The following is a 20,689-nucleotide window of genomic DNA, read 5'->3' on the forward strand; positions in this document are numbered from 1 at the left end:
TATTACTTCTCCCATCACTGTAACAGCCAGCTCGGGGGTGGGACACAGCAGAGTCACACAACAGTTCAAGAAAGGAAGTGAAGAAAAATACTGCAGCTACAGAAACTGTCTGTCTATATTTCAGAGTAGCAGCCGTGTCATAGTCCGTATCTGCAAAAAGAACAGGAGGACTTGTGGCACCTTAGAGACTAACAAATTTATTTGAGCATAAGCTTTCGCGAGCTAAAACCCTATATAAATTCACACTGCAATTATTACAACTGGAAGTTAGCCAGAACACCCTGATTCTTACAAATATCACTACGGGGTCTTTCAATAGACAAGTAGTTTGGACTTCAGTTTTATGCTATTGAAAAGACAGCACTTTCAACAACATCTCATCCTATTCCGTCCTGGGATGGAACCCCTCCAAAAGAGAGGGAGGGGGAGTCTGTAGGTAAAAGAAAAAGCCAGAGAAACAGTCAATGGGAATGGGGAGTGCTGTTTACAACCACAGGTCCTGAAACTTATCTGCCAATGAAATGCACCTACCTACACCTTCTCCCCAGTAACGAGTTTTTAAATACATCAGAGGAAAAAAACAGCTCTGAGTACAAAGAAATCTCTGAAGTTTTTTTTTTCAGCTAATAAATAAATAAATCAAGCTTCCTGCCTCACAGGGTCTTGACTACCTCTACCAAATTCAAATCCACCGACTAACACAGTGACATTTCCACAGTATTTCCTTGCTTTTCATTGACGTATATAGAACAGAAGAGACTATCCCTCCCTCCTCAGGCCCTATGCTACCAGCACTCCCAGCTATCTTCGAGACACCACTGACTTCCTGAGGAAACTACAATCCATCGGTGATCTTCCTGAAAACACCATCCTGGTTACTATGGATGTAGAAGCCCTCTACACCAACATTCCACACAAAGATGGACTACAAGCCACCAGGAACACTATCCCCGATAACATCACGGCAAACCTGGTGGCTGAACTTTGTGACTTTGTCCTCACCCATAACTATTTCACATTTGGGGACAATGTATACCTTCAAATCAGCGGCACTGTTATGGGTACCCGCATGGCCCCACAGTATGCCAACATTTTTATGGCTGACTTAGAACAACGCTTCCTCAGTTCTCGTCCCCTAATGCCCCTACTCTACTTGCGCTATATTGATGACATCTTCATCATCTGGACCCATGGAAAAGAAGCCCTTGAGGAATTCCACCATGATTTCAACAATTTCCATCCCACCATCAACCTCAGCCTGGCCCAGTCCACACAAGAGATCCACTTCCTGGACACTACGGTGCTAATAAGCGATGGTCACATAAACACCACCCTACACCAGAAACCTACTGACTGCTATTCCTACCTGCATGCCTCCTGCTTTCACCCAGACCACACACACGATCCATTGTCTACAGCCAAGCTCTACGATACAACCGCATTTGCTCCAACCCCTCAGACAGAGACAAACACCTACAAGATCTCTATCAAGCATTCTTACAACTACAATACCCACCTGCTGAAGTGAAGAAACAGACTGACAGATCCAGAAGAGTACCCAAAAGTCACCTACTACAGGACAGGCCCAACAAAGAAAATAACAGAACGCCACTAGCCATCACCTTCAGCCCCCAATTAAAACCTCTCCAACGCATCATCAAGGATCTACAACCTATCCTGAAGGACAACCCATCGCTCTCACAAATCTTGGGAGACAGGCCAGTCCTTGCCTACAGACAGCCCCCCAACCTGAAGCAAATATTCACCATCAACACCACACCACACAACAGAACCACTAACCCAGGAACCTATCCTTGCAACAAAGTCCGTTGCCAACTGTGTCCACATATCTATTCAGGGGACACCATCATAGGGCCTAATCACATCAGCCACACTATCAGAGGCTCATTCACCTGCACATCTACCAATGTGATATATGCCATCATATGCCAGCAATGCCCCTCTGCCATGTACATTGGTCAAACTGGACAGTCTCTACGTAAAAGAATAAATGGACACAAATCAGATGTCAAGAATTATAACATTCATAAACCAGTCGGAGAACACTTCAATCTCTCTGGTCACTCGATTTCTGACCGAAAAGTGGCTATTCTTCAACAAAAAGACTTAAGAAACAGACTCCAATGAGAGACTGCTGAATTGGAACTAATTTGCAAATTGGATACAATTAACTTAGGCTTCAATAGAGACTGGGAGTGGTTGAGTCATTACACAAAGTAAAACTATTTCCCCTTGTTTATTCCCCCCCACTGTTCCTCAGACATTCTTGTTAACTGCTGGAAATGGCCCACCTTGATTATCACTACAAAGGGTTTTCTTTCCCCCCCCCCCCATCCTCTCCTGCTGGTAATAGCTCATCTTAAGTGATCACTCTCCTTACAGTGTGCATGATAAACACCCATTTTTTCATGTTCTGTGCGTATATAAATCTCCTCACTGTATTTTCCACTGAATGCATCCGATGAAGTGAGCTCTAGCTCACGAAAGCTTATGCTCAAATAAACTGGTTAGTCTCTAAGGTGCCACAAGAACTCCTTTTCTTTTTGCGAGTAGTAAAACACTGGAGTTCTTCTTTAAGCTGGGCAATGCTGTCATGACAGAAAAATTTAGAGATGTGTCACCATGGACTAGGAAGTCCCCTAGCAGAAAGTAGCTCTTAGTGGCAATAAGATGCGAGGGCTGGCTCCACAGCCAACTGTCCACCCTGGTGCGGAGATGGAAAGAAGTACACCTGCGCATCACTGATTTTCAGCTAGCATATGATCCCTACTCAGACGGTGTAAATTAGAGCAGCAGAAGTGATGCTTCAGCTGGCTCACTTTGGGGTGGGCCAGCCACAGAATCAGGAAGCTGTGACTGCTGATAGTGCCCTCTCTTGTGCCATGAAGAATCTCAGCACAAGAGAGAATCTAGCCTAGCAATTGCTACTTCTGCAATGAAGACAATTTCCTGACCTGAGTGAAAATAAGGTTCCCACAGCAACAGTAACTATCCATTTATGTGTATGCATATATGGTCCTTTGTTACATGTGCAACAATACAAAAATGCTATGTACTGTGTGTGTAACGAATGCTAAAGTTACTTGATTGATATTCTTACTCTATTTATCAAGCAGGACCACTGCCCAGCATTTTGTAATTAGTAATGATTCTACTGAAGTGTCAAAATGCAAATGGACAAGTTAAGTGTGGTCTGGCAACTTTTCAGACATTCTACTAGATTCTCAATTTAATGCTGCATTAGCAGCTTTTTGTTGTTTCCTTTTTATCCACAGATGCATAAGTATCACAGCAATGAGTGCAATATAAGAACCCACAAAAAAACCCAATCATCATATGAAGCATTATCAAATGTCTTTCAAAGAAATGGAACAAAAATTTAACAGTTGCTTGTGTATCTAATTGGGATCTTTCATGCTCTAGGGGACAGTGCACTGGACTCAGTCAGGATACTAGGGTTCTAATCAGATGGGCCACAAGCCTGCTTGAGCAAGTCATTTCACCTCTCTGTGCTGCTGCTGCATCCCCTCCAATCCTTTGTCTATATTGTCTACTTAAAACTATAAGCTCTTTGGGAAAGGGACCTCTAGACTCTATTATAATACAAACAATACTTAATGAGTTATATAAAATCTGTTATACAATTAGCTTTAATTGCTGTGCAAGTGACCTGTCAAGATACTGTTAATGTGGCAAACAAAGCATACTAACAGGTGCTCCAAGTTCAAAACTCTGTAAAGGCCATATAAGTGATCTGGATATTTAGTCAGGTATGAAATTCTCCCCATCTGAATGCCCGTGAGGTCAAACAGGAAGGATAAACATTTTTTTAAAAATATTTTAAATTACTGGGTTTTAATTAAAAATCTACTTATTTTTGTTGCTAGTCCTTCAGCAATTTAAGACTATAAAATGGGAAGAAAGTAAAGGTGGATCTTCTTAACTTGTTTATATGTAATAAAGTTTTTCCTACACTTAAAAGCCTCATCTATGTTGAAAAGACAAGTGCAGAACCACATTAACATCATTACTATGAGAATAATGTGAACACAACATTGATAAAGCAAAAATCCTAGCAAGTAAGACCATCTTCTGATATACTGAACTTCTTTTACAAGTCAAGAACACTGCAATGCTTCTGCCAGGCTCTATTCCCCCATAAGAATTTGCAGTTTGAAGTCAACGGGATTTGTACTGCTAAGTAACTTAGGTGCTGCTGAAAAATCACTCTCTCACACTTACTGGCAGGAGCCTGCCTTTCAGCTCTTATTCTTGAAAATTTGGGCCTATCTGTATAAATGCACAGTAAACTTTGTTAATGTATTGAATGTTTAACTTTTCACTGTTAACACTGAAGCAATTTTGTTCTGAAGTGCTAAAGACTGGGATACTAAGACAAAAGTAGTAAAAATATAATTTTAGTTCCTAATCCTGCAAGCATTTATGCACACACTTAACTTTAAGCACAAGTAGTCCCATTGAAGTAATGGGTTATTTGAGTCAAGTTACATATCTGCTTGTGTTTTCTTCCCCCAGGATCAGGGCCTTCATTTTCAATATTTTGGTTATTTATATCAATTTTGTAACATTAAATTAAGATACCCTACCAGCATTTATAAAATTTAATTCATTATACACTTTAATCTAAAATTGCAGTCACAAATTTTCAAATTAGTTTTACAAAGCTTCAACCTCAAAAAAATTGTTCCAGCCTGCATGCAAATTAATGTATGTACAAAAGCTCAGAGAAATCCATTTTGCCACGTCTTCCTGAAATTCAGGGAAAACAATGTATTTAGGATGCCAGACATGCTGTTTTCAAAACTCCATAACTTAGTTATTTCAAAATCCAAGTGCCTTGAAAGTAAAGATAAAAGTCTTCAGACAGAACTAACAAAAGCCAAGTTTAAAACTTAAAAACAAAGCCACTGTTAAATCAAACAAAAAAAAAATTCATCATCTGGTAGATTTCCCCCCCTAACTTCAATTAGCCTGTTTTGCTCTATTAGTTAACTCTCCACACACAAAACATACATTCTAGGTCGCAATAAGAAAACCCAGTCCAAAATAAATTTTTGAAAAAGTATCTAACAGCAAGGGTTAAGAATAAAAGTGCAAAATCACGCTTAAAGAGTCAGAGTCAGCTTGAAAATCATATTTTCATAACAAAATTCTGTACCTAGATTAGAGAATATTCTTTTTTTCAGTTTGCTGTATGCATTTGGCAACACTGCATATCACATCAGTTTCCCTATTTTGCTAATATTCAGTTGTTGTTCTTATTGCACACACTAGCATGAGGACATCACTCCCATGCACAGCTCTGAGAAGAGCTCACATGCACTCTTCACCACAAGCTCTCCAGGAGTGTTTTAACAATAACAGTGGCAAAGATTAAACAAACTGAAGCATCAGCAGGTAGGCACATAGACAGCACACTTATTCCGCGGCACATGCATTATCCCCCTGGGAAGAGAGCCATATCAACAACAGCAGAAAGAATCTTATAAAATTAATTTAAATTAAAAAAAAATCTGTATATGCCCTTTAAATGGTGCTCTATCAGGCAACCAAATTATTTTTTGATTACTCAACTAGAAAACATTTGAATTGACAGCATTTCTTTAAATACCATATTATAGGTTGCTACAATATGGGAGATGTTCCTGCTCCCAAGGAAATCAAAGGAAAAAACTCATTGACTTCACTGGAAGCACGAGAAGACCTATGATCAAGAAATAATCTTGCTTCTTCATGTATAAAATGAAAATAATTACCTGTTATGGGAAATGTTCTGACATGTACTTTATCTAGTTCAAAGCAGATTTAAGTTATAGCTAACTGCTTAAGCCAGAAATGCCAGATCAGCACTTGGATTTTAGAATATCTAAATAAAAAATAGGAGTGCAATTCAAGAGTAGATTTGCTGAAAGCAAACTATGTAAAGGAACTATTTCTAGTTTAGCAAGCCTTGCTCCTCTTCAATAGCAGATTGTTTTAGGTACAAAAGAGATGCATCACTAAAATAGCTTTTACAAATAGTCATATATAAAGGCTAGAGAAAATTGACCAAAATACTTATTTATTGATTCTTCAATACTTGGCTATATTTCACAACTCAACAAATGATAAAACAGGATGCCATTTCTTAATAAATTAGAAATGTTGTCCAAACTTTTATAATCTGTATTCTCTGCGTCAGCCTGTATGTAAATCTGTATCTAGAGATTTAATTCCTAGAGAGTGGGAGGGTCATTTCTCTTGGGCCATCAATTCATATGCTCTGGGTAAACCTTATTATTTGTATTATCTAGTATGCTAAAAACAACTTAGGTGAACCAAGTGGTCATTTTATCAATAAATTTGAGCATGTCTCTGACCAAGGCTGGTAACATTCACCTCCACAGAGGTGAATCAAAAGCTATATATGAAGTGTGCCTGGTTGGTTCTTCCAATGGACATAAAGAATCTGTTTACACTGGAAACCTAGTAGTCCTCCATCCTCCTACTCTAACTGGATTAACAATAATAATCCCTTTTAGGAAACTCTTTTATACCACGAACTGAAGTGAAATACCTTATTCAAATGACTTTACCTTGATACTCACAATATATTCAGTAACAATAAGTCTCAGGGTTATAGGACATATTGAACTCCTATTCATACCTATGGTGCTTGTTATAGTCTATATTAGTAATAGCCATTGGCTGTGCACAGCCACTACAAATGCTTTTCAAAAATTAGAATTAAAAAAACACAAACATTTCACATTATATGAAAGGTAAGCATCTCTTAGAAGTGAGCAATGCTATATGAAATACATACTTCAGTAACCCCAGAAAAGGCACTTTGCCTTGATAAAACAATCTATTCTTTTATGGATTATTCCCAGGCAGTTTTACAAGTCATATAATTTGTCTTTAAACCACAGTCTTTTCATACTTAGAGTCACAGCAAGACCTTTCACAATATCTAACAAATATATAAAATACAAAACTAACAATGATTGAACTACAAAACCTCATAATCACAGGTTATTAAAAACTTGCAAAAGCATGGTGAAAGAATTACCAGTGAGAATACATGGAGACACAGATCTCAGTCCTATTCGATTAGGACATTATGCTTATTTTGTTATCCTGCACAAATCTAAGAAATTCAGTTCTGCACGTTGAACAAGACCATATGGACCTGATGGCCTATCTCTCGAAGGAAACAAGGAGCCCAAGTTATTTACTCTAGCAATGTTTAGATCTTTTCTTCATCTTTCACACTGATTCGGGAAATGAAATGGCCTTATAGGAACCAGAGGATACTGATACTGGTAAAGTTTCAATATGATTGTGTCTACCGAATACAGACAAAAAACTGTGTGGTTGAATACTGGATGCTCTTAAATTACCATCTGGATTATTTTCCATTATCCAATCAGATCAGATGCTCTAAACGTTTTGTGTAATGTTATTTACAAAGCAAAGATGCTCTTTGTAGAAAGGTATTTTGGAGAGAGAGAGCACATCACTGAAGGGGGGAAAAGGAGGAAAAGTTCTCTCGGATATGTTTTGAAAACTCAAGGTTCTCATTCATTTTAGTTAGCTCATACTCAGTCTCTCAAAATGAACTTAAATGTCAGAACTACAGGACAACATTTAATAGGTATGGAAAATGCAGACACGAGAATAATGGCAAAAAGCTAATGTAACAGGGCAAATGTGTTCATCCTCATGCACCAGTGACAGCCCTTGGGCCCTGTAGATGCAGGTCATGTGCTTGCTCCTAGTCATGTGCCTACAGGTAATCACATAAGGATTCCTGTCTCCTCCACAGTGGAGCAGACTAGACACCAAAGGTCGGGGGGAGGGGGTGCTCCAAACCTTAGGGCAAGGGTCTGAGGGGAAGACACCAGCAGAAAGCAGGAGATGGCTGGGGAGGAATCCTCAGCTAGCAAAGGCTGTGAAGCTCTAGAAGGGCCGTAAGGACTACGAAGCACTTTGATACAAGCACTAAAACAAGACCAGAGGTGCAAAAACAGAATTTTTTTTCTTTGGTCTGAATCTTGGTTTCTAAGTTAATAAAGAAAAGCCCTGAGTAAAAAAAATTGAAATTATACTGTTTGGAGCACAGTTTCAGCCTCCCCAGTTAATGAATCAGCCAACCAGCACACAGCCCCATCAGATTCAAAGTAGGCAACTGGATGCACAAAACAATACATCATTTGTGGTGCTAAAACAGAAGAAATTTTAATGGAACCAAAATCCCGATCTAACTGGGCCAGATCAGAATCAAAAATTTAGATAATCTGGACAATGGGAAAGTACAAGGCTGCAGCAACAGTAGAGATCATGCATTACTGGACCTGTGTGCACTGGCTATTTGGTTAATATGGAGAGCTGGATAAACAACATTCCACTGTATCTGGACAAAACTAACTGAAGAAACTGAAAACCATAATTTAAGTAACTATGGGCAATAACTCAGCAGAAACTGCTCTAAATGTTAAAACAAGCATAAAAACCGAAACATTCAAACAACATTTAAAACGTAAGATCTGGATGTGCTGGACAAAACGACTTAATTTCATTGTGAAGGACTTGGTGCCCACAGCTCAAAATCAGAATACAGACATTAACACCCTTTACATGAAGTGCACAAACGATACCTTATTATGGGAACCTAACAGAAAAACTAGGTTACTAGTACACACCAGATCTATAAGTGAGAAAATAAAAAGACTTTTTGCTGGAACAAATCAGAGAAACAGAATTTCTCCCTACTCCATTTTATATATGAATACATAAATGCTCTAAAGGGCATCCAGGATTTGATTGCTCTTGCTTATTCTAAGTTTATACAATTGAAATTTATTTCGTCTATTAGTTCTGAGGATTTAAGAAAACAGTGAGTAAGGTATATGGTCTGGGCAGCTGTTTAATGTCCCCCAGAGACCCAAGTTATCCTAATTATCTGCTTCTCCCAGAAAGTGAAAGAAAAAAGGACATTACAACTTTGCCTTAATCAGGCGTAGCAACATAAGGAAATTGTGTAGTTTGATTTGTTTTTAAATGGTCCTTTAGTAAATACTAAAGTCTACTTCTCTATGTTATGCTTACCATATTTAGAACTACTGCTAAAATAGCATAAATATTGTAGAAATCAAATTTTCTGTAAAACGTGTGGATTTCAAAAAGCCTTAAAAGTTTTATATAAGAGTTTCAAAATTTATAGTTAAAATTGAACATGTAAGGCATAAAGAACGCACAAAATACAACAAATGTGAATATGAACTACAGTATTCTCATGTACTGGTATTACCAGTTCCAAACTGAATCTTGTCAGTATTTCAAAGAAAGTGTCGAACTTTATTATAGCAGAATGCCAACTTTAGTATACATAAGGTTGAGAAGCATTTTTTGTTTAAAGGAAAACTCTTAAGTTCTCTGAAATCCCATGCTTACTCAGATTGTCTTGATATTTGCTTTGCCTTACGGGATGCTGGGTAGTGTTAGTGGTCCAAATTTGGGATCATTTGAGAAGTGGTCCTGACATACAACCCTTCCCCACAAAAAATAGTATTTTACAAAAATCAATGGGTTCTTAATAGGGCTGTCAGTTAACTGCAGTCAACTCACACAATTAACATAAAAAATTAATCACGATTTTAAAAATTGCAATTACTCGCAGTATTAAATTAATTGCATTGTTAAACAATAGAATATCAATTGAAATTTATTAAATATTTTGGATGTTTTTCTACATTTTCAAATATATTGATCTGAATTACACAGAATCCAAAGTGTACACTGCTCACTTTATATTATTTTTTATTACAAATATTTGCACTGTAAACATTATAAACAAAAGAAACAGTATTTTTCAATTCACCTCATACAAGCACTGTAGCGCAATCTCTCTATTGTGAAAGTGCAGCTTACAAATGTAGATTTTTTTGTTACATAACTGCACTAAAAAACAAAACAATGCAAAACTTTAGAGCCTACAAGTCCAATCAGTCCTACTTCTTGTTCAGCCAATCGCTAAGACAACCAAGTTTGTTTACATTTACAGGAGATAATACTGTCGCTTCTTATTTACAATGTCACCTGAAAGCGAGAATAGGTGCTTGCATGGGACTTTTGTAGCCGGCATTGCAAGGTATTTACCTGCCAGATATGCTAAACATTTGTTTGCCCTTTCATACTTTGGTCACCATTCCAGAGGTCATGCTTCCATGCCGATGACGTGCGTTAAAAAAATAATGCCTTAATTACATTTAAACTCCTTGGGGGAGAATTGTATGTCTCTGGCTCTATTTTACTTCCATTTTGCCATATATTTCATGTTATACCAGTCCCGGATGATGACTCAGGACATGTTGTTCATTTTAAGAACACTTTCCCTGTAGATCTGACAAAACACAAAGAATGTACCAACGTGTGATTTCTAAAGATAGCTATAGCACTTGACCCAAGGTTTACGAATCTGAAGTACCTTCCAAAATCTGAGAGGGACAAGGTACGGAGCATGTTTTCAGAAGTCTTAGAAGAACACCACTCCAATGCGGAAACTACAGAACCCAAACCACCAAAAAAATAAAATCAACCTTCTGCTGGTGACATCTGACTCAGATAATGAAAATGAACATGCGTCGGTCCGCACTGCTTTGGACTGTTATTGAGCAGAACTCCTCATCAGCACGGACACGTCTTCTGGAATGGTGGTTGAAGCATGAAGGGACATATGAATCTTTAGCACATCTGGCATGTAAATATCTTGTGACATCAGCTACAACAATGCCATGAGAACACCGGCTCTCACTTTCACGTGACACTGTGAACAAGACGCAGTCAGCATTATCACCTGCAAATGTAAACAAACTTGTTTGTCTGAGCAATTGGCTGAACAAGAAGTAGGACTGATGAACTTGTAGGCGCTAAAGTTTAACGCTGTTTCATTTTTGAATGCAGTTTTTTTGTACATAATTCTAGATTTGTAAATTCAACTTTCGCGATAAAGAGATTGCACTACTGTACTTGTATTAGGTGAACTGAAAAATACTATTTTTTTTACAGTGCAAATATTTGTAATCAAAAATATAAAGTGAGCACTGTACACTTTGTATTCTGTGTTATAATTGAATATATTTGAAAACGTAGAACACACCCAAAAATATTTAAATAAATGGAATTCTACTGTTTAACAGTGTGATTAATTGCAATCAATTTTTTTAATCACTTGACAGTCCTAGTTCTTAACTGTTTTTTACACACACCCAGGGCTCTGGTGTGATTCTGATGTCCCCCAACAGATCTCAGTTATTCAACATTTACAGAATCATAGAAATGTAGGGCTGGAAGGGAACTCAAAACTTCTTCTAGTTCACCCCTGTGCACTGAGGCAGGACCAAGTTTACATTTGTCCAAAGTCGTTCTTAAAGATCTTTCTAATATCTAACCTAAATCTCCCTTGCTGCAGATTAAGACCAGCTGTTTCTTGTTCTACCTTCAGTGAACAACCCTTAACGTATCTGAAGACAGTTACTGCCCCCTCAGTCTTAATATGCCAGTTTTTTAAACCCTTCCTCATAAAGGTTTGGAAAATATGACCTATCATTTTTATTGCTCTTCTCTGGACTCTCTCCAGTGCGCCCACATCTTTCTTAAAGTGTGGCACCCAGAACTGGACACAGTACACCAGCTGAGATAACTCCCAGTGCTGAGGAGAACACAACAATTATCTCCCTGACATACAAGACTCCTGTTAATACACCCTGGAATATCAGTTTTTTTTCGCAACTCCATCACACTGACTCGTTAGTGATCCACTATAACCTCAGCTCAGTGGTTTGAGCATTGGCCTGCTAAACCCAGGGTTGTGAGTTCAATCCTTGAGGGGGCCATTTAGGGATCTGGGGCAAAAATTGGGGACTGGTCCTGCTTTGAGCAGGGGGTTGGACTAGATGACCTCCTGTGGTCCCTTCCAACCCTGATATTCTATGATTCTATGATTCCAGATTCTTTTCAGCAGTCCTACCACTTAGCCAATTATTCCCCATTTTGTAGTTGTACATTTGATATTTCCTTTTTAATTATAGTATCCTGCACTTGTCTTAATTGAATTTCATCTTGTTGACTTCAGACCAATTCACCAATTTGTCAAGGTCATTTTGAATTCTAATCCAGTCCTCCAAAGTGCTTGATGTCCCGTCCCGTCCCCCTGCCCAGTTTGAGGTTATCCACTAGTTTTATAAGCATACGCTCCACTCCATTATCCAAGTCATTAATGAAAGTATTGAATAATCCTGGACCCAGGACAGAATACTGAGGGATCCAAGCAGATACCTCCTCCCAGTTTGACACCAACCATTAATTATTCTTTGAGTACAGTTTTTCAACCAGTTGCGAACAAACTTTATAATAAATTCATCTCTGGACTATATTTTCCTTATGAGAAAGTTTGCTTATGAGAATTCATGAGGGACTGGGTCAAAAACCTTACTACAATCAAGATATAGCTCATCTACAGCTTCCCCACAATCCACAAAGCCAGAAACCTTATAAAAGAAGTAAATTAGGTCTGACATGGTCTGACATGATTTGATGGGTTAGTGCAGTGGCTTTTTTTTAACTGGTGAATGCTTTCACACCGCAAGCCTCTGAGTGCGACCCCCCCATATAAATTAAAAACACTTTTTAATATATTTAACACCATTATAAATGCTGGAGGCAAAGCGTAGTTTGGGGTGGAGGCTGACAGCTTGCGACCCTCCATGTAATAACCTTGCGACCCCCTGACAGGTCCTGACCCCAGTTTGAGAACCCGTGTTAGTGCATGGCACACACTGCCCCTTTGGGTCCAAAAATGGGGAGTAACTGTTTTTTTAAACTTCTGGAAAATGGGCCCTAATTTTCACAGCTAATTTGGAAGGGGTTCAAACTATATACAGAAAGTTAATAATTTATATACTTTCCACAGAGAGGCGTGAAAATGATTGCTGGGTGTGTTGTGACTTTTCCATCTGGCAGATTACTACAGTAGAGCACCAGCACTAATCAATCAATTAGCACTGATTAGAGAGAAGATGAAGGACGATTAGGAGTGTCTCCTGAACCCACCTGAATGTGCTTAAGATCAAGGGCTCTCCCAAGCCCCCATAAACAGGAGGTACTCATAACGTGCTTAGATTCTTAATATTTTTAATGCAGACCTAGGTAATATGAGGGGACCGGGGACTGGCACAGTGAGGGAGAATGTGGATGCATGTGTGGACTGGAAATTTAGACTGGAAATTAGACGAAGGTTTCCAACCATCAGAGGAATGAAGTTCTGGAAGAGCCTTCCAAGGGGAGCAGTGGGGGTAAAACACATATCTGGCTTCAAAACTAAGCTTGATAAGTTTTTGGAGGAGATGGTATGATGGGAAAGCCTAATTTTGGCAATTAATTGGTCTTTGACTATTAGCAGTAAATATGCCCAATGGCCTGTGATGGGATGGGATCTGAGATACTACATAGAATTCTTTCCTGGGTGTCTGGCTGGTGAGTCTTGCCCACATGCTCAGGGTTTAGCTCACTGCCATATTTGGGGTCGGGAAGGAATTTTCCTCAAGGGCAGATTGGCAGAGGCACTGGGGGGTTTTCGCCTTCCTCTGCAGCATGGGGCACGGGTCACTTGCTGGAGGATTCTCTGCACCTTGAAGTCTTTAAATCACGACTTGAGGACTTCAGTAGCTCAGACATAGGTTATGGGTTTGTTACAGCAGTGGGTGGGTGAGATTCTGTGGCCTGCGTTGTGCAGGAGGTCAGAGTAGATGATCATAATGGTCCCTTCTGACCTTAAAGTCTATGATTCTATGCCTGGGAGAGTGCAGGGATGGATGGGGAGATAAATGGGGACGCGTGTCACAAGAGATGGGTTGGAAGCCTCAGGCCAGACAGATGGGTAACAAGGACATGAGTGACATGGAGCCTGAGAGCCCCACATTCTTCCCTCATGTGTGCGCATGGAACTGGAGTGCCCAGCCCTCATTTCCCTTACTTCTCAGGTGAGCCAGGATCTGGAGAAGTCCTGCTTCTCTGCATGGGAAGCTGAAAACAGGCCTGTTCAGCGCATGTTCCAAGCCCATGGTGCTGAGACGAAAGTGAGGGGTTGAGAATGGGCACGCTTGCTGCATATCACAAGCTCAGAAAAGAATAGGAACACCCACTGACATGAATTGCACAGTTCGCACACCTTAGAGCTATTGTTTTAGGCTTTATTCCCTTGGGGTGTTCTCATTTAACTGAGAACATATTGAGATGAATGGGCCACTTCATACATCTCTGAGCCTCCTAAGCTGCAGATGGATGTATAAAGATTCTTTCCCCTACATTAGGCCCAGATCTGGGGTAAGAATGTTCCATCTCCACTCTCCTGCCCCTTCCTGATTCCACGTGTTACAGGCATTCCTCACAGCCCCACCACTTTCCCAGTGCTCCATGGGCCCGTCAAATTTAACAGGGACATGGAGTGGCAAGGAGGAGGATGTAGCTGGTACAGGCATGAGGGGCTCAAAGCAGTGGGAATGCACATGAAGGCTCAGAACAGTGAGCAAGATGGATGAAATGTTGGAGGGATGACTCAGCAGCTGGGGGCACCTCAAAAAATCAGTTATATATGTACTCTTATTTTTGACATTTTCATCAGTAACATGGGATAGGAGAAAGGGGTAAAGAGATTTTGACAGCATGTTAATCAAATCTCCCCAATGTCACATCTTGGTATGTAAACAGCAGAGAAGAGAAATTCTTGAAAAGAAAGTAGAGTTTAGAAACACAGGCAGGAAATAAAATGAAATTCAGCATGGAAAAATTCAAAATTAATGTACGTGATAAAAAGTAATCCAAAATCAATTATTCACCCCCAATTAACATGAGAGTGGACAACAAGTTCTATGAGCCTGCAATACAACATGACACCAAAAAAAGTAATGCCATTTTATGCTGAAAGTGCCCAGGCATCACTTCAGGGGCAATAACCCCTTTCCATAATAATCTCGCAAGACCACACTATATTATGTTATATTCAGTTCTGAGAATCTCAATTGCAGGAAGACAAACTGAAGTAGTTTCAGAGAAAAGAAAAAGAAAGCAGAGGAAAATTTAGCCTGAGTAGAGGTTAAAAAAACTACTGATGAGGCTCTACTGTACTGTGGAATAGTCTTTAAAGTGACTTAGAACATAAGAATGGCCATAATGAGTCAGACTAATGGTCCATCTAGCCCAATATCCTGTCTTCTGACAGTGGCTAGTGCCAGATGCTTCAGAGAGAATGAACAGAACAGGGCAACTATTGAGTGATCCAACCCCTGTCAGCCAGTCCCAGCTTCTGGCAGTTGGAGGTTTAGGAACACCAAGAGCATAGGGTTTTGTTTTCCACATTTTCTCTTATATCATCTAAAATTACCCAAATGTATCCAGTAGGACATAACCCAGCTCTGATAGGTAAGACTAAGATTTAGTCGTGGGCATTTTTAGCATAAGTCATGGACAGGTCATGCGAAATAAACAAAAATTCATGGCCCCATGACCTGTCCTGACCTTGTATTATAAATACCCCTGACTAAATCTTTGGTTTTCTCGGGTGCTCCGCGGGGCGCAGCTGCTGCTCTGGAGCGGGGTCTCCGGGGCACCCGCTGGTGCTGGGGGGGGGTAGGGGGGGCATTCGGGGTGCCTGCTGGTACTCAGCGTAGGGGCTCTGGGGCACCTGCCACCGCTGGCAGGGGACAGCCCTGCTGGCCTGGGAACACCGTACTGCTGCTGCAGCGGCGCAGGACTTCCACTGCTGCTGGTGCGGGGCAGCCCACGAACACTGCTGTTGCAGGGGGGCGGTGCAACTGGCCTCAGGGCTGCCCCAACAGCCCTGGGGTCAGTTGCACCTGTCGGCTGCAGAAGTCACAGAGGTCCCGGAAGGTCACAGAATCTGTGACAGACTCGCAGCCTTACTGATCGGTAACAGTGGGTGGGTAAATGAACTAAATGACTGCGAAGTTCCTTATCTTGTTTGATTCAGTTTGAAAGCCACACCTATTGTGTATGGGTCACTTTTTAAAATGGGAGAGTTATTTCATCTTCCATTGTTCAAGGAGTTATGTCCGTCATAGCCCTGAAAAATCAATTATCCATTCACAAATACTGCAATATTTATTGACTGTGTTCAAACAACACCTTAGAATTTCTATACAGTTCTCTGCCCTCAAAAAAGTTGTTCACTTGAGCCTGGAAAGCCACAGGAGGCAGCCCCACTGAACTTTCAAGCCTTTCACAAATCAAGAATTTTTTTTCCCTTTGTTGGGGTCAGATAATCATCCCTTGTTAAACAAAAGAAACCTAACAATTGGTAAATTTTTGCATTTAGCTGGCTAAAACATATCAAATTATTAAAATCTATATGTGGAACCAACTGAAGAGAAAATCGCTTTGAAACTATGTGGAGTTGTTTTGAGTAGGAGCACATGAGTGGAGAGGCACAGGATACTCAGTCAAAAGAATATGCTTTGTATTTTGACTTAAGACACATTTTAAAGGAAGACTATCAACCTGAAATTTAAGCAATTTCAAAAAATAAAGCTACTTTTCATTTAGGTACTGCACCTGTCCATGAGTTCCCTTACCAATGTTTGTGATTTTACAATCACATTTTATTTTCGAAACTTTCACTTCTACATTGCTGTGACAGACTCAAACAAGTGAAACTGGCTATATAAAGTACAGAAAGTAAAAAGTACTACAGGTAGTTGACAGCACTCCATAAAAGTAAACAGATACAAAAATATTTCTCTCTCAAATCTTTCAGTTACAGTAAACTTAGGCATACTTATAACATTGGCAGGCATAAAAATTAGTGTGATTTTTAAATTTAAATGCCATTTCAAAGAGATGTTGCTAGAGCCGTGAACATAAACAATGTTTTCAACAAATTTTACCTCATTTTCTGTTAGTTAACTGTGTGTGTGTGATGGTCACTTAAGTCTCATGGCATTACTTCTGCTACCTGAGCAGACAAGTTTTTTTTTTTAAACAAACAGGAAGAGGACTTGACATCAGGGCGTAAATATTCATACATTGGACACACTTTTTCCGTTAATGTTACACCTAAAAAAAAAGTCTGCTCCTAAGAAAGTCTGCGGATAGCAAGTAAAAGATTGTAAAAATCACATTATTTGTATGTGTTCAAATACTCCCCCTGCTCCTCCCACTTTCTGTGTTTTTCACCCAACTCCAGTCATCACTATGCTCCACAGCTAGCATCCTATTAAGAGGATCAAGGAAGTTCACACATGCTACTGCAGTTATTTTAGAATATTTAGGGACTCCACAAGAAAGCAAGCTACACAAATATTTGAGTAAAATATAAATTCAGTCCAATGGAGTTTAAAGGGTCTGGAGGGAGAACATTTCTGACCTGACAACCTCTGTGGAGGAACTTGTTAGATGATCCAGTAAAGAGGCATTACCATCAATTTTGTTCACAATCTGCATTAAGAATTAGTCAAGCAAAGCAGCAGGAAAATTAAGTCTTTCATTGCATATCAGAAGTTCTTTCAGATCAGATGTATTTATTTTTTAAACTTAGTTATTTTTTAGACTTAAAAACAGAAACAAAACATTTACCCATCTTGTGTTGGTGGATATTCGCATTCTTCTCCTTTTGGAAATATGCTACTGGGAAATAGATCACATATTGGAATAGAAGGTGGATCTGTCTGCACCTTAGCTGTTGAGTAAACATTTTAAGAAGTTTTATACTGCAAGCTGTAAATTATTATCAACTGCAAGAAAAGCAAAAATAGCAAAGCATATTTAAGAGCCTCCTGCCAGAATTTCGGCTTATCCCCAGAACACCATGTACCATGATGCCCTCAAGTCATCTGACCTGGCTAATGCTCAGTGCAGCATTCAGAGGCACCAGAGAGAACTTTCAGACTGCCTTGGCCAAGGATCTACGTTGTGTGCCATCCCCCATGATATTTTTAATTGGACAACCATAATAGAGTAGGATAAGTTTAAGTGAGAATATGAGAAAATTCCCTTTATTATTGTTGTAATTGACACCTACGTCCTCTCTTCTTTTTCTTTTTCTTCTTTTTCTTCCCTGTTGCTCCATCTCCTTCACCCTCTCCGTCTGTAAAAGATATGTGTTTATATATACATACAAACCCTCAAAGAGTTAAATGTAGGACAAAAATTATCATGGCACCTTACTGAGAAACTACCAGGTAAAATGGCTTAAAGAACACTCAGAAAACTGATAGCTCAATTTTATACAAATTATGAGACAACCTGTATCTGACACCTGAGTTTACAGCTTGTACAAAGCAATGAAAAATCAGTTTTATACAAACTCTGTCTGAAAGTTAAACATCTGACTTCAATTAAAATGTGTACATCCCTTTTAAACTAAGCCACAAGCAAACAGAAGAATTTGAGTTTTGAACCAGGTACAACACTGCATCTGGGACCAATGCTGCTTCTACCTCAGCTGCATTGAACATGATGTTGTTCAGATTTGTTACAAGTCCCCAAATCCATAGATTCTACAAACTTTGAAGAAAGCTGAATAGGTAAGAGAGACAGCTAGAAGCAATCACCAACAGTTTCAGATTCCTTCCCAACTCCAGATTCAGATATAATAAGATATTTCTGAAAGTACCACTGCTGATAGCGTACCTCTGAATAGTTCCTTTATGTTGGTGGCATTTTTAAGAAGTGAATCAATGAAAAAATATGAGGAATTTGTTAGAAATAGAATACTTTCCATCCCAAATCCCATTCTCTGAATCTAGCTAACATGAGGCCTCTGCAGAAAAGGGGTTAGAAAGAATCATATCAGACAATACAGCTGGAAAGAAGTGACTACCAGTTTAGTGAACTGTTACTTTCCTTTACCAGAAAAAGAAAAACAGTGATGACAGAACTCACAAAAGTCAATGTGGTGTTCACCACATAAGTTGTGCAGAAGATATAAAAGACAGGTACCCCAGGAGTGGGACTAATATTCATGGTGCTCCTTCCTACAAATTTTCAGAGCTTGAAGAGAGAGGAGCACATGGCATCAAAGCAGCAAGAAACAACAGCTGGAGAGTGATTATAGCATGGTTTGACTCTATCCAAAAACAGTATTTACTTAACATGATGTGGCTACATCTAATAATGTTTACCTACTCCATGTGTGCAAAGATTATTTAACATTGTACAATATGTTTAGCTGAAGTGCTGATCACTCTGTACATCTATTTGCCCACACCTTCTAGATTGGGGCGGGCAAACTTTTTGGCCTGAGGGCCACATGGGGTTTTGGAAATTGTATGGAGGGCTGGTTAGGTGAGGGGGTCGTGCCCCGCCACCCGCCCGGACCCCTGCCCCATCCAACCCCCTGTTCCCGACCCCCCCCCCCGGACCCCTGCCCCATCCACAACCCCCCGCTCCCTGTACCCTGACTGACCCCCGCCACCCCATCCAACCCCTCCTCTCATTCCTGACTCCCCCCCCCGCCCGACCCCTGCCCCCATTCAACCTCCTGTTCCGGCCCCGACCCCTATCCACACCCCCACCCTCTGACCACCACCCTGAACTCCCCTGCCCTCTATCCAACCCCCCCCATCCCCCCCGCTCCCTGCCCCCTTACTGCGCTGCCTGAAGCACCAGTGGCTGGCGGTGCTACAGCTGCACCGCCTGGCTGGAGCCGGGCCACGCCAACACCTCCACCGCGCAGCACAGAGCACCGAGTCAGGCCGGGCTCTGCAGCTGCGCTGCCCCAGGGGCTCACAGCCCCGCCGCCCAGAGCATTGCGGCGGAGCAAGGAGAGGCTGGGGGGGGGACACAGCCTCCCGGGGCAGGAGCTATGGGGCCGGGCACGAGTGTCCTGCAGGCCGTAGTTTGCCCACCTCTGTTCTAGATCCAAATACTAGCCACTCCCAACTCTCCATGTTTTAGTTACAAAAACTGATTCCAGAAGTTGTCTCAATTTCTTACAAATATAAAGTGTTGCTATTTTCGTCATATTTACTCAGAACCCCATATTTGCTCATCTATAAAAATTGACAGGGCATTCCTTGGACAAAAATTGGAATCACTAGATCTCCATGCCTTTCAAATGGCAAATGATTTATGTAAAATGGTCAATGTAATCTGAGTTGTTAAATAGATTGGTGATTTTTAGATCATTGCAGCCCTGCAATGGGTGTAGATTTTAGTCCGCAAAAGAAAGTCCAGTTTCTGCCTTAAGTATCTCGTTTTAGCATCTTTAAGGATGTCTTATAGATACATACAGCTTGTTGTTTCTGCTTTCTAATCTGTCCTGCCAGGTTCTCAATCAAAAATGTATTTAGCATTTAGGTGGTCAATCTCTCCGAAGAGCCTGTACTTATTTCTTTCAATCACAATAACTGTGTCACACTGATCTTGACCTTGAACTGTGCTTAATCCATTAACACTGAATCAGAAAAAGTCGTAGCCTTGGCATATAGTTCACTAACTCACAAAGTCAGAGCATCTTCCAGGTCCCTATGCTAACCACTGCAGACACTGGCAAAATTCAAGAGGTCAGTAGCTAATCTTATTCACTTGCCAGCTAATGTCTTACCCTGCACCCGTCCACACGACAAAGCCATTTACTTCGACTTAAAGGGCT

The 20,689-nt window shown here is 40.3% G+C and overlaps 1 protein-coding gene across 2 annotated transcripts in view; it reads right to left on the reverse strand.

The window, feature by feature from the left end:
- The window catches only part of METAP2 (methionyl aminopeptidase 2), a 36,225-nt gene that overhangs the window by 8,054 nt on the left and 7,482 nt on the right, over positions 1–20,689 (reverse strand). Inside the window, exons 3-4 of one of the 2 annotated variants that reach the window (XM_073327501.1) lie at positions 18,116–18,181; positions 17,671–17,773 (exon numbers count right to left, since the gene is read on the reverse strand). In XM_073327501.1, coding sequence (XP_073183602.1) covers positions 17,671–17,773; positions 18,116–18,181 — 169 coding nt within the window. The remainder of the gene's footprint in view (positions 1–17,670; positions 17,774–18,115; positions 18,182–20,689) is intronic. The other variant, XM_073327502.1, reaches the window with a different exon arrangement.

This window comes from Lepidochelys kempii, chromosome 1 (assembly GCF_965140265.1).
Source record: "Lepidochelys kempii isolate rLepKem1 chromosome 1, rLepKem1.hap2, whole genome shotgun sequence".
Lineage (NCBI taxonomy): Eukaryota > Metazoa > Chordata > Testudines > Cheloniidae > Lepidochelys > Lepidochelys kempii.